The sequence below is a fragment of the Nuphar pumila genome, chromosome 12, assembly GCF_984573655.1.
Source record: "Nuphar pumila chromosome 12, dmNupPumi1.hap1.1, whole genome shotgun sequence".
NCBI classification, from domain to species: Eukaryota; Viridiplantae; Streptophyta; class Magnoliopsida; order Nymphaeales; family Nymphaeaceae; genus Nuphar; species Nuphar pumila.
In genome coordinates, this window is record NC_143260.1 from 23418252 (window position 1) to 23432197 (window position 13946).

A 13946-nucleotide genomic window follows, 5' to 3' on the forward strand; every position below is an offset into this window, starting at 1 on the left:
CAATGACTGGTCAAAATTGGGGTGTCTACGTATGCCCCTCTTTGTTGTCGAGCGTGCAAAACTTGGTCAACAATAAAGAAGTAGAAACACTGATTTTGAAAGACAATTTTGAAAATCTTTACAAGCTGAAGGTATTTTCATAAGTTTTTTTGACAAATGAGATGGGATAATCTTAAAAAAGACAAATGACATGAATTAATGTGCATTATATAACTTAGGTATATATGCGGCTTTACATGAGAGTCTATGTCTATTAGCAAGAGGTCTTGCTAGGCGAAGTTGGATTAAACAAGACAAATCCAATATCGTGTTTCACACACAAAAGGTCTCTTTGACTATTCATCGTTTAAAGTGAGTGGTATTGCTGAACAAGGTCAGATTAAACAAGACAAAACAAGTTCCTATGAGTGTTGGAAAGTCATAAAGATAAAAAAGATTTTGAAAGATATTCTTAAATGACAATCATGAGTGACAAACTTTGTTCAAAAGACATTCAACTCTAATAGTTGACCAAATAAAAAATGCACTATGTTTTATTTAGAAAAAAAGCAGGACACTTGTTTCCTTAGAGAAGGTGTTTTGGTTAATGCGCTCATCTTTGACAACAAACTACTCTATCAGTTTGTGGGACAACCTATAGACCTAATGTCTAACTATCAACAAGATGTTCTTATGATAGGATTGAATATGATTTACTAATATGACAATTGAGTTTCTAAGAACTATGTTAGTTGCAAAAAACATGTTAGTGACATAAAAAAAATATATGACATGATATAATGAGATGTTGACTTGACATCTTTTGGTCAAGTCAATCATAAAGCAAGTTCTTAAGAGAATTTTTTTGTCTTATGAATGATCAATTCTTTTGAGAAAACAATTCAAAAGACACTTGATCTTAGTCTGCTTGAAGTCAATATTAAAATTGTTGACAAAAAGATTATGCATCGGCAATTATTCCTCACTTATCGGCTTAATAATAAGTTGTTTGAGGTGAAAGGGTTTTGCCGATGATCAACCAATGGTCTTAAGATGAAACATGAACCTTGTTTTACATGTGGGCCTCCCTGACTTCATGAATGATTGTTCAAGGTGGAAGGTATTGTCGACGATCAACCTTCAGTCTTAAGATAAAACAAGCAAATAGACAAATTAAATGTAGTGAGATACATTTTAAAAATTGACTTGGAATGATACGTTTTGCAAAAGCTATGATAATAAATCTACCCATTAAGAAAATTTGCCAATTTTGGATAAAATCAATAAAAAATTACAGCAACCTTGTTGGATGATGCACTTATAGACATTTACAGGATTAAAGGATACAACCTAAATGATTGATTGAAATATGCATGATAGTGACAAGAGAACCGAAACATGATGATAAATAACTTTGTGATAAATAAATGGCAAGATAGAAATGACACTCATAAATGACCATGATGTATGCCATAATGTCTTGATGAAACTTATCATGAAAGAATTTATGAAATGCCCTATGAATAATGACCTAAATCTAAAAAGATGCTTCAAAAAACTTAAAAAAAAGGAAACTGCCCCTTGATAAACTTTGGAAGTGAATTTTGAGAAAGAAAGTGTGAATACTTAACTTGAAAAATGTTACAAACATGATAAGAGTGAGCGTGAAGTGAGTTTGTGCACTTTGCATTACTTAGCAACAAATCGATTATTTGCCAATATTGGTCAAACTATTTGATAAATTTCAATCCAACAACTTATCAACAAGAGTGCATGATGGAGGAGCACTTATTATTACTAATGCACACACACACATAAATAATGATAAGTATGTTGTTATATAATACATAGCATATACTTTGCCGCAAAGATGAAGCTAGGTACTCTCCAATGGGCGAGAGACCTTGGATTTTACTGATCACCGTCAGCAAGGTTGTTCCCCCCCAATTACCTAATAGAACATATAAAAAAACAAGTATTTTATTTTTTGGGATAATTCAAGATAAAAAACCTCCCCATTACCGATCTCACATTGGCTGGCCTCTAGTTGTTATAACAATTGAGGTTCCCCCTGCCCATCGGGGAGTACACCAAGCTTCGACCTTGTGGCAAGGGATGCCACCCATGGGTTTCGAATTTGCGACATCCATTCAACTTAGTGACATTCACAAGTCACTCTTACCAGATGAGCAAAGCCCTCGTGGGTGAGCATTTTAATTTGTTAAGCCTTCCAAGCATAGTTGATCTAAATTAAGCAGCCACTATTCAAGCTTTATAACTCATTAAACATGACGAGCTCATATCAAGCTCAATACAAGCCTATTTTAAAAGCATTCACAACCTTTCATTGAACCGTACCGAACAAAGTTACAAGCAGGTTGGTTCTTTTTTCTTTGGATAGTCCAAGGGACCCCCTAACCAATCATTGGCTGCACATTGGCTTGCTTTCGGTTGGTTAAACCCTTGAGGTCCCACATGCCCATAGGAGAGTACACCCAACTTCAGCCTTGTGCCTAAGGGTTAGGGATGGCAGTGGACCGGGGGAAAGCGGGGCCCCGCCCCGTTTGGACCGGGGATGAAGGGTATGAAACGGGGATGGAGGCGGGGACGAAGGTTAAAATCCATCCCCGTCCGGGGGTGGAGGCGGGGATGGACCTGCACTTTTCCCCGCCCCGCCCCGTCCTCGCCACGATCCCCGCCCCGACCACTTTTCCCCGCCCCGCCCCACCTCATCCCCGTTTGAACCGAGGATGGAGGACATGAAACGGGGATGAAGGCGGGGGTGGAGGATAAAATCCATCCCCGCCAGGGAGGAGGGGCGGGGGTGGAGGATAAAATCTTGAGGCGGGGCGGGGGTGGAGACCTTGTCCCCCGCCCTGCCCTGCCCCGCCCCGCCCCACTGCCATCCCTACTAAGGGTGCCATCCCGAACTGCTGACATCCTGTCAACTTGGTGACATTCACAAGTGGCCCCTTACAAGCAGGTTGGTTCATTTTTCATACCTTATAAGACCAACTAACCTTTCACTCTAGCATGTTTACCTCCCACCTTCCTTAACAACCATCATTGCATGAAACAGAGACCACAAAAATAAGTGATCTAATCAGCCAAACCTTGGTCCTAGCCTTTTGAAAACAATTCCAAACAAAAATTTTAATCAAAAAAAAATCTCTTAGGGATTTTCAAAAGATATTAAAATTAAAGTAATTGACTTTATTTTTTATATATTTACACAGAGAAACCGCCCATAGAATCAAAGACCAAGCCGCACTGTCAAACTTACGGTTGCCTAAATTTTTTGATTTTTGGGGCTTTACCTCTTGCCCTCAAGGAGCCACCACGCTTTGGCTTGCCCAAGGAGTAACACCCATGGGATTTGAACCTAAACAGCCTGCGGCGTAGGCTGGGGCCAAGCTAACAGACTTTAAAAATTAGAACTCTAAAAAAACTTTAAAAGCATTGCTAAAATAAAATTCGACTAAAAAATATACTAGATGCGCTTTAAAACTTTGTTGATAAAATGTTATATATAATGAAATAATAAAAAAATCATTTGAAATGTTAAAATTATGCAATGTTTTTAAAGCATCATAATTTACTAACAACTTTTTAAGTTGAAATTCACAGAACCTGTAAGGCTCTCCCCTCCAAAGATCTTCATAGACCGCCATGATAAGTACCACATGCACCACACAGCAACCCAACTAGGCATACTCTCCAATTAAGCCCTACCCTAACTAAACACACACACACACAGGCCACTCCCTCCAAATCAAAAATACCAATATCCCCTATTTCTTCTCCCTGCAAAACAACAAACCCCTTTTAAACCAATTGGGGCATTTAACCCTAGTTCTCTCTCTCTCTCTCTCTCTCTCTCTCTCTCTCCTGAAACAACCCTTGACACATTAACTCTCCCTTTTCCCTGCAACATCCCCTTCTCTCTCTTTCTCTCTCTCTACGCCAAGGAGACCAGGAGGAGGAGGAAGAAGAATGGGAGCTCCCAAGCAAAAATGGACGTCGGAGGAGGAAGATGCGCTCCGCGCAGGTGTCGATAAGCATGGGCCGGGCAAGTGGCGCACGATCCAGAAGGACCCCGAGTTCAGTCATTGGCTCTCTGCTCGCTCCAACATCGATCTGAAGGTACCACCCACTTCCCTATTCGTCCTTCGTCGTCGCTGCCTCGTTTTTGCGTTATTTTGGTCCTATATGTTTTTTGCTTTTTTCTGCATGAGATTATGATCGATGGTCGTTCCAATTTTTCGTTCTTTTTTCTTGGTGGTGCTTTGTTGGTTTAAATATGGGAATTTCTCCCACTGTTCTCCATAGGAGGCACGTGATCGAGGATCGAATTGATCTTTGTTTTATTTCTTTTTATTTTTGTCGGTTCAAAGGAAGGAGGGAGTTTGTGTATCTCGCTTTTCCTTCTTTAACCGTATTCTGGTTCAATGTAGAAGGAAATTTTTTTGGGTTAGGTTTCACAAAAATGACGCTTTTAGTCTTTGTTGAAAGTGGGTATGAAGGAATCGCGAATGGATTGAATTATGTTCCTTGATTCCTTATTTTCTTCTCTGTTAGGCATTCGCTAACTCAGTGTTTAACCAATAGCCTTGCGAGCGTTGCTATTTCACGTGTCCTCGATAAGAAAAATCATTTGAGGATTAGGGAAGGGAGTCAGGAATGCCAGTGAGTCGAACATGTGGATGTGTAGTTAATTGGAAAAGAAATAAATAGCTGCAAGCTCCAAATTAGGTAGCCCAATTTGTTAGCGTATTGTGAACTTATAAAGGCTTCTTGAATGCGATAAGACCAATCTAGAATTCCCTGTTTAGATGTCCCTTTTGAAGCTAAAATTCTGGAACTTGGATAATCGAAGATGAGCAATTATGAGAATTTGCTAGATAAATTGTCCCCGTGTGATAGTAGCAGGTGAGAGATTGAGGAGGTGGTTTGTTGTTTGCCTGTCCTTAGAATGCTTGAAAGAGAAAATAAAAGTATTGAGTTGCAAGGATTTTGGACTGGCTTGCATGACTTGGCTAAACCAAGACTGATAACAGTCATCAAAGAATAACATGTAACCAAATTTGATAATAGTCAATGAAATAACATGTGATCAGATTTGATAACAGCCAACAAATTAACATCTAATCAGATTTGATAACAACCAATAAGATAACATGTAATCAGATCTGATAACAACTAACAAAATAGCAGGAAATCAGATTTGATAACAGTCAACAAAATAACATGAAATCAAATATGATAACAGTCAACAAAATGACAGAAAATCAGATTTGATAACAGTCCACAAAAATAAATAACTTGTAATCAAATCTAATAAAAGTCAACCTAGTCGGTTCATCAGTTTGGTGCCCACAAGCTGATAGCAAAAATAATTCACTCCATATTGGAGAAAGTTGAAATCATAGCTATTATTATGTTACTCATTGAGTCTTAGTCTTAACTCTTCATTTAACAATATGTTCTCATTCTTTAGACCAGTGTTCACTTCTGAATGAAGGAGAGTCCCAAGTCTCACTCTTGCATTGTCAAAACATCCTCAAGAACTACCTGTGGCCTTCCCATATATGAACTCTCACCATTGTCATGAGCTGTAGTTAATATCTTCTTACATGTTGGACCAGGAACCTCATGATATCTACACTTTGTATTTCCAAAACCCTTTAGCTTGCATTTCTAATATGAAGATAAACACCAGTTAAAGAGTTAGAACATCTATTTAAATTTATGCCAGGTTTCAAGAGCTAATACCTCTTAGTTACCAAGGACACAATGTCAATTGGTAATGGGTGGTGCATCTACTAAGAGGTCAAAACTGTTCAATTGAGCTAAATCTCTTAGGAGGGAATGCTCTAATACCAGGATAGTTTCACATATTAGTGAAGATGAAAAACAAAGAAGTATGAAAAAGGAAAGGAGAGAGACATTAAATTAGGCAACCATTCACCTTATCAAGCTATGAGAACATAAACGGCAAATATGTTATTCTCCTGAAGTTGTAAATGGCTTATAATATGAAAAGTTTAAGTTTGAGCGTCTGTCATGGTGAAATCTGAAAACAAGCTAACAATGTACAACCACCATCTTGGAGCGAGCCATTTAAACAAGCAAAGACCTGAGGCCTTTTGTGCCTTGTGCCTTGGCATGTCCACATGTCACTTTCCATGCTAGATATAAATTTTACTTTTGCTTTTACTTTTTTGCATACGTAAAATAGCTGAATTTGAACTCTTGATAAAGATGATTCAGCCATATCACCACAATAAAAGTTCCCCCAGTCTATATTTCATGGGTATGGCTGTAGACATGGGGATGTGGCCATTTTGATGAATTTTTCATAAAGGGGATGTAGTCTGGGAGTGAAAACGTAGAGTGTGGATTCATTAGAGGAGTAAAAACAGTGTGTCCATGTGATGCAGCTCTTTGAAAAATGTTGATATTTCCCGTGTTCAGATGAAATATGGTTTAAATGTTTTTCTTTGGTGTGTGTGTGTGTGTTGGGTTATATCCTGTTTTTTGCGTGCTGTTCTTGGAAATAAACAAAACATTTTTAAACCTAAATGAGCTTTTTTAAATCATTCTGAGTGCTTGTCATATTCAGGATAAATGGAGGAACATGAGTGTCAGTGCTAGTGGTCAAGGTTCAAGAGAAAAAGCAAGGGTTCCGAAGCTTAAGTTCCATCCTAGTCTTCCTTCTTCATCCACACCCACAAGTGCCATGACCTCTACTCCATCAACCACAAGGGTTGCTGACTCAAAGGGCTTAAATGATGGGAAAACCCCACCTCCAAGGTCTGCCATTCTTCAATGAGTTATATATTGTTAGTTGTTTCTGTTGATATGGTTTTCTTTTTCTCTTCCTTGTTCATCACTTTTGAGAATAGGCTATTGATTTTGTTTTATTTTCTGTGCGTCATAATATTGTGAGTGGACCGATATATTTATTCATTATGTAACAGAAGAGAAAGTATGGATGTTGATAAAAAAATTAATGAGGCATAGATTGGACCTAGCTTGTCATGTTGTCTAAAGCACCTTGAGTTATGAGATCTGTTCAGCTTCTTGAGATAAGGTGTGCTTTGGTTGTTTTCTGTAGGCTGTTTCCATGAGCTCCACTTTGTCGATGAGTTGTTTTATAGCCATCAAATGATCCCTACAAGATTACCTGTTCTTTCCTCCAACATCTTTGTGCAAGTCCATTATCAAAATCCACCTTGATATGCACTATGTTATCCAGATTTCTGTTGCTAATTGTTTTTTCATTTTCTTTTTATATGGAGAAAGTCTCTCTATTGAAAGAGCATCGTGGAAATCCACCTTGCTGTGAGAGTCTCTCTATTGGAAGATGTGTTGCCTCAGAAATAATTTGATAACTGCATTATATGATGGCTGAATAAAATTCTTCATGCAGTGTTACACATGGACTATACATCTATACCATAGTCTTTCTTTCTACTTAATTTGGTACTTATCTTCTATGGTTTCTAAATTGTTTCTTTTCATTTTTGCATCTGGTGCTTCTTTGTTGTCCATTGAATGATGTGGTTTCTTGATAGCCTACTTTTGGTTTGTCTTCAACAGACATTTTCGGCATACCTGTTGCTGTTGGATATGTCTGCAAATTTATTTCACCAATAGTTTTCTTTTGTTCAAACAGGTACAATGCAATGATAATTGAAGCCCTTTCAGCTATTCGTGATCCTAATGGAACAGATATTGGCACTATTGCGAGTTTCATTGAGGTTGGTTGGCGCTTTTCGGTTTTGGCTTTTCACGTACTAGCGACTTCCATGACTCACCATATTTGGTCTAACTCACTACCATTGTGGTTACCTTTATCATCAGAAGGCATTTGACGTGAAAATTTGAATCTTCAGATATTTTTCAGGTGAAAGGGTTGAACAAGAGGAATAAATTTTTGGAGAAATAAAGAATATATAAAATAAAAAAATGTTTTATTTGATTGTTCATTTCTCCTCTTCTTTCATGTATTATTTTTTTTCTTTCTCTATTTCTCATGTAAATGACAAGTTGCATTAATAGCTTTGCCCCTATGAGAAGAAATCAGACTATATAGCCATCTATTCTAATTTCTACATACAAGGAGAACTATTTATGCCAGCTAATATCGCCTAGTTGAACATCTATCATGGGTTGATTTTGTGACTTGAAAAGATGGAGCCAAACATGGTCTGAGTTGTAGCCATGCATTCCCTCTCCCTCATCAGCCCCTTCACACCTAAACTAACTCAAGTCTCATTGGCCAATGCCACAAATAGATTGTTCATAAATCATAATTGTGATGTCCGCATGCACCTATAACTATTCATTGTGTTAATCTATTTTGCAAGTTATTTTCCTTCAGAAAAAGTTAGAAATCATTTCCCATGTCATTGATTAAGAGACTGAACCATTTGACACATTTGGGTATCTTTACATCATAGTTGGCAAACTCGTGTCTCGGGCTCGGATCGGACCCCTGCTGGGTCACCGATTCAGCGGGTTGACTCGGATGAGTCAGGACTCTATATTTGTATAGTGTAATAAGCACATGCCTAAGACATGAAAATAACTAAACTTCAAGCTAATATGTCAATAGATAAGTTACAAAAACATATAATTATACATGATTATTAACTTTTTTCATTGAACAATATTAGATTCTTCATAACAAGTGACTTTATATAAGAAATATGCATTAAAATAATAAAATACATGATAAAAAAGTATATTTAATGGGTTGGATCGGCAGTCCTGAATCGTGACCCAGTTGGTCTGATCCGGGTCGACCTGGGCGATTCTCGAGTCGACTCGCCGGGTTTGCCAACTATGCTTTACATAATGTTGATAGTTGGAGTAAAGTAAAAGTTTTTTTCATATCATCTGCATTGAGAAAAGTTTTCAAATCCATGTTCACTAGTTTGTGTACTGGTGGTGGGAAATTTTCTCTGTGGAAAGAATGTTGCTAAAAAATTAATTGCTTTTTAAACTTATCCGCTGTAAAATTTCTTCCATCAAGCAGGTGAGTTTCTTCCTATGCATAAAAAAATTGTGAAAATATCTATTTAATGTTGGAGAGGCCTATCCACGTCCAAATTGTACATTGAAATTTAATGTCAATACCAAGCAATATCATAAGTAAAATCAAGGAATAGATGTTGAACCTTTGAGCTTCATAGCTATTTTCAAAATCATAGATGCTTTCAAGTGTAGTTTTTCTTCGAAATCTTCGTTCTCTACACCTCAGTGATGTATTTATATACAATTCAGCATGCTTCGACAAGATGAAACCTGAAGTATTTTGCTTGTACCAAACTTTGGTGGCTGCAATATTGAAAGATGTTGCCTACAATTTGAAGCAAGATTTGAATGAAAACTAGGTCAAGTTTTCATGCATAGGTCTTGTCATTCTGTCGGCAATTCTCTTGACATTTCCTGTATAGTTTAGTTCCATGATTATGGATATTCACACTGTCCATTCCTTATCTGTTGAGTAGCAAGAAGTCCAAAGAGTTGCAACTAAAAAATTAGGTAATTTTTGTGTGCTTAAATGTTTTTTGTTATTGGTACTGTGCCTTTTTATCCACATGCATATAATTTACTTTATAGTGATGGCTATTTCACAAGTGATTGTAAAAAAATAATTGTCAATTGCCTTTATATGTTGTGGATCTCTGAGTACAAACAGTTGACAAATTTGGACTGATTTTCATGGTCAAGAGTTTTTCCAATTTGATTATGCAATCAAGGATGTTAAGGGGTTAGGTTGCATTTCCGAATCATTGTGTGTCAATGCACAGACTCATCTCTGACACATAAATTTGAGAAATCATTGTGTCTCAAACAAAAATCTCATTTGTAATGCTGAGAGAGTTATGTCCAATGGATAAGTTTTGGAATTTTGACACTTGGATTAATATGATGGTCACCATTAAAAATTATTGAAATTCTTATTTTGTACATTCAGTTGTTTTGTACAGATTTCTTTCAGTAATTTAATTTCAGAGATTTTATGTTGTTCATACAGCAAAGACATGAAATGCCTTCAAATTTTAGAAGGCTGCTAGGTTCAAAGTTGAGACGACTAGTTTCACAGGAGAAAATTGAAAAGGTAAAGTTTCAATTTGTTTGCTACAATTTCATGAAAGAGGTTCCCATTGGAAAGAAATCATGAAAGAGGCTTGATATCATGTCTTTTATCTGCATCCATTACTTTGTTTTTCTGATTTTCTAACAGAGTTTATAAATCATATACCTATTGAGTAGGCACTTTCTTGACCAATCTGTAATGATATCCAAGCTAATTTATAGTTGAATAAATCCATCATCACCAAGAATGCTGCATTTTTCTTTGGAAAATTTCTTGGTCCTTATTTCTTGTATGCTGCTAGCATGCCTTCCTTAACATGATCTTTGAGTAAAATGAAATGTACTGTTTTACTAGTGTTTTTTTAATGCAAAGGAAGATAATATTATGAAAAGAGTAAGAACACGTCCCAAAGAGGAGATGATGAGATATCACCTCACAAAGATCATACTGGGTAAATAGAGTAGCCAAAGAACCTGAGAGGCACTAGTATGCAAGAGTGCTGACTTAGCAAGGTATCCAACAAGGTTGTAAATATCGTATCGTAACCCGTATCGGTCGGGTCCAAAGTAAGATACACATCGTATTGTATTGAATCGTAAAAAGTCATAAATTTCACTAAAAAATTCTTTAAAAATCTAAAAAAAAATCATATAGAATACAAGAACACAATATTTTTATATAATAAGATTAACTAAACATAGATATGTCATTAAACATTTAACAACAATGCATTTGGTTGTGCAACCACTTATCTAATCACTGCAAATACAATCGATTAAGACCAAGTAATGATACATTCAAAAGCCAAAAAGTTTTCATAACTCATTATAAAAGTTAAAATTACATTTTCTAATTACGAAATGCCATGTTGAGGGAAAAGACATACCAAGCTAACATGTCTATATATAAAAGTCATCTTCAGTTTCAAACTTCAACTCAATGATTTCCTTCGTTTACTGCATCTTTCAGTGACTTGAGATATGGATCATCTTCATCTTCTGAATCAGAGACCACCTTTGGCAATTTTTCTTTTACAATATTGCATATTCTCGTACTTTTCTTTTATCATCTTTTATAAGACTAATAAGAAGCTCAACACGAATATCAGTAGGAATGCGATATGTACATAATTTCACAATGAAGTTTCTATGCCCTGCAACATATTTAAATCTATACAATCCTTCATGCATTACAAAACCCCAAAAGTTTCACTTAATTATTCCTTTCAAACAGATCTCCAAGTCAATTGGTGTATAATATTTCAATGCAGCATCTTTTGAAAGACATTCTCTAAAACCTCCACCATCCATCAACCACCTAAAGCAAAAAATACTAAATCTAATCACTACACAAAAATGTAAAACTATGCTCAATAATACACTTAGGGATAAATTTTGAGTTCTAAGGGGAAAAAATGAGATTAAGAGTAAAAAACTAAAAGTAAAGTAATATCTTCTAAAAACATAAAAAAAAGGAGCTTACCCTCCTTCAACTTCAATCATAGACAAATGAAGCAAAAAATGAGAATTTTTTACCTTAGCTCACCTTAAGTGAAAATTGGGTGAAAATGCATTCTTATGTGAGAAAACTACAAAGGCCTCTTCCTTGAGCAAGAAACGGACCCCAAAACGCTCTTAAGTCTCCTATGGGTGTTTGGGTCTCCCTCTAATGACATCTAGACAAATGGAGAAATCGGCTCTAAGAAAGTCTTTAAAACCTAAAGTAAACAAAAAAAAAATCGACCCTTTTAAAGTGTGCTTCAAGTGTATTGTATGATACAGGGGTGTATCATACAATACACCCGATACAGATTAAGTACATATTCGTATCGCATTACGAGTATGTATTGTTAGAATAAATAGTAATGATATGTGCCGTACGATACGGTACGATCTTACAACATTGGTATCCAACACTCCAAGTGCCTAACAAACAGCATGAACCCAACAGTGGCCAGAGAAACCACCCAGCAAAGGCTAGGTGGAAAAAGAAAGCAGTCAGTCCACAGTCCAAATTCTTTAGCCCCCTATCCATCCAATGTCCGAGTGAGGCCATTTGAGCCGTTGGCTGCTAGAGAGCTCTACCTTGTTTTTTTCTGAAATGTTTTATTAAAATGAATTTATATTAGCAATTAAGAAAGGTTAGTACTTTTTAATGTAATGCAATTAATTTTTTATTTAGTTTTAGTTTTTTTTTTCATTTTTAAGAAAATAATCAGACATTATATTGTTTTTTGTTGAAAGATAAACCAAGAATGGATCTTATTTAGTTTTAAATAAACTTTTCTTAGATTACTATGGGAATTTTAATATTTACGCAGTTTGGTTTCATATATTCAGTTCTTTACAAGTATTCCCCCAAAATAAGGTGGCTGTTTAGTGCAGATTCTATTAAAAGGAAATATGTAATGGTAAGATTCAACACTTAAAGATTACACTTTGTCCCTTGACATGTAAGGATGCCAAAGATACATGTTTGGAACGGATGTCTGACCAACCTGTATCTGTTTAGTTGGTATCAGTGAGAACTTCAGATATGGATTAGGACCAAGAGCTAATGCCATTGGTGTTTGCTAAAGTCTTATCCCCACATTAGATTTTGTAGTGTAGGATTCAGTAATACCCTAGCCCAACTGACCTATTCACATTTCAAACAACGTGATTTGGGAACCATTGTATGAATTGTAGGTCCAAATTTGTCGAGAACATGTTCCCATTACAGTGGGTATTTTAGTCCTCATCCTGGAATTGCAATCTGTTCTTATTTTTAGCCTCTTAAGAGATTCATTTATTTCTTCCTCCTTTGATATTTTGTCCATTTCTTTCTGGCTAATTCTTTAGCTTCATGAGATGTAGGTCCATAATGGATACAAGCTCACAAGTTCACTTGGTATAAGAACACCCACCCCGAAACAGACAGACCTTCGCCGCACAAAACAATCACAGCATTTGGCTCTTGATACACCAACAAACATGGTTGAGGAAGCGACAATTTCTATAGCCTATAAAATTGCTGATGCTGAATCAAAATCTCTCATGGCATACCGAGCTATAATGGAGGCAGAGCGTGTTCAGAGGCTAGCTGAGAAGACAGATGCAATGTTACAGTTGGCAAAAGAGTTTTATGAGCAGTGTAGGGTACGCAAAACCTCATGTTTGTGAAATTCCTTTTGCATATTGTAATTTTATGTTATTTTTCTCTGTGGCAGGCTCCCGGGGAAAAGTTGTCGTCATGGCTTGACCCATGTCTGCTCAACTCATTGCTGTGAGTCACTCTGCATTACAGGTTTGCAAACACAGTGATGCAGATTTTCTAGATGTTTGTAGAAGGCATTACACAATATGCTTTGTGGAAAATAAGATTCAGAACATACATAGAAGAAATATATGTTTTTTTCCTGTATATTGTCTTGTTTTCAATGTGCATGACTGATGAGGCATGATCCGTGAGCTTTCTAGTTTGTATGGGGAATGGCTGTGGTAGACAAGCCTTGATGAAGACATTCAGTTGGCTTAGTGTAGTCATTCATAGGAGCGGTTGATGTCAGGCATGGCAGCTGCCTTATGCCAGAAGCACCAACTGTTGAACTGCAGCAACGATTTCATTGTGCGTCTCCATAAAAACACCATTTACATTGTATGGTTGCTGTAGGTGCAAGTGTGCGAAAATTGAACTGGGCGGGTCTATCGTTACTGCTTTTGGACTTTGTTCTTTACTTGTCAGTGGCTAATATAGATAGATAGAGAAAATGGCATTCTTTGTTACCATGCAAGAAACTTGCCCACAAGGGATCTGCATGCCTGACTAGATGGCTCAGCTTAAGGCGTTCAAGTTGAACATCCTGAGCTTGATACTA

The 13946-nt window shown here is 36.6% G+C and overlaps 1 protein-coding gene across 2 annotated transcripts; it reads left to right on the plus strand.

Moving 5' to 3' along the window:
• The first annotated feature begins 3822 nt into the window (after positions 1–3822).
• On the plus strand, positions 3823–13492 carry LOC149820315 (single myb histone 3-like). 2 transcript variants are annotated; one of them, XM_089982897.1, is made up of 6 exons: positions 3823–4122; positions 6602–6792; positions 7658–7742; positions 10028–10111; positions 12946–13227; positions 13299–13492. In XM_089982897.1, the coding sequence occupies exons 1-6, from the start codon at positions 3973–3975 to the stop codon at positions 13356–13358; spliced, it is 852 nt and encodes a 283-aa protein (XP_089839023.1). In that variant the 5' UTR covers positions 3823–3972; the 3' UTR covers positions 13359–13492. The 2 variants fall into 2 exon arrangements, with proteins under 2 accessions (XP_089839023.1, XP_089839024.1); XM_089982898.1 differs by having other exon boundaries at positions 3832–4122; positions 12946–13222.
• Positions 13493–13946: the final 454 nt, after the last annotated feature.

Bases quoted from the DNA above. Each gene is read 5' to 3' on its own strand.
- LOC149820315 (XM_089982897.1), top strand. From the start codon at position 3,973: ATGGGAGCTCCCAAGCAAAAATGGACGTCGGAGGAGGAAGATGCGCTC. The intron at 4,123-6,601 runs GTACCACCCACT...TGTCATATTCAG, and splicing joins GCTCCAACATCGATCTGAAG to GATAAATGGAGGAACATGAG. The intron at 13,228-13,298 runs GTACGCAAAACC...TCTCTGTGGCAG, and splicing joins AGTTTTATGAGCAGTGTAGG to GCTCCCGGGGAAAAGTTGTC.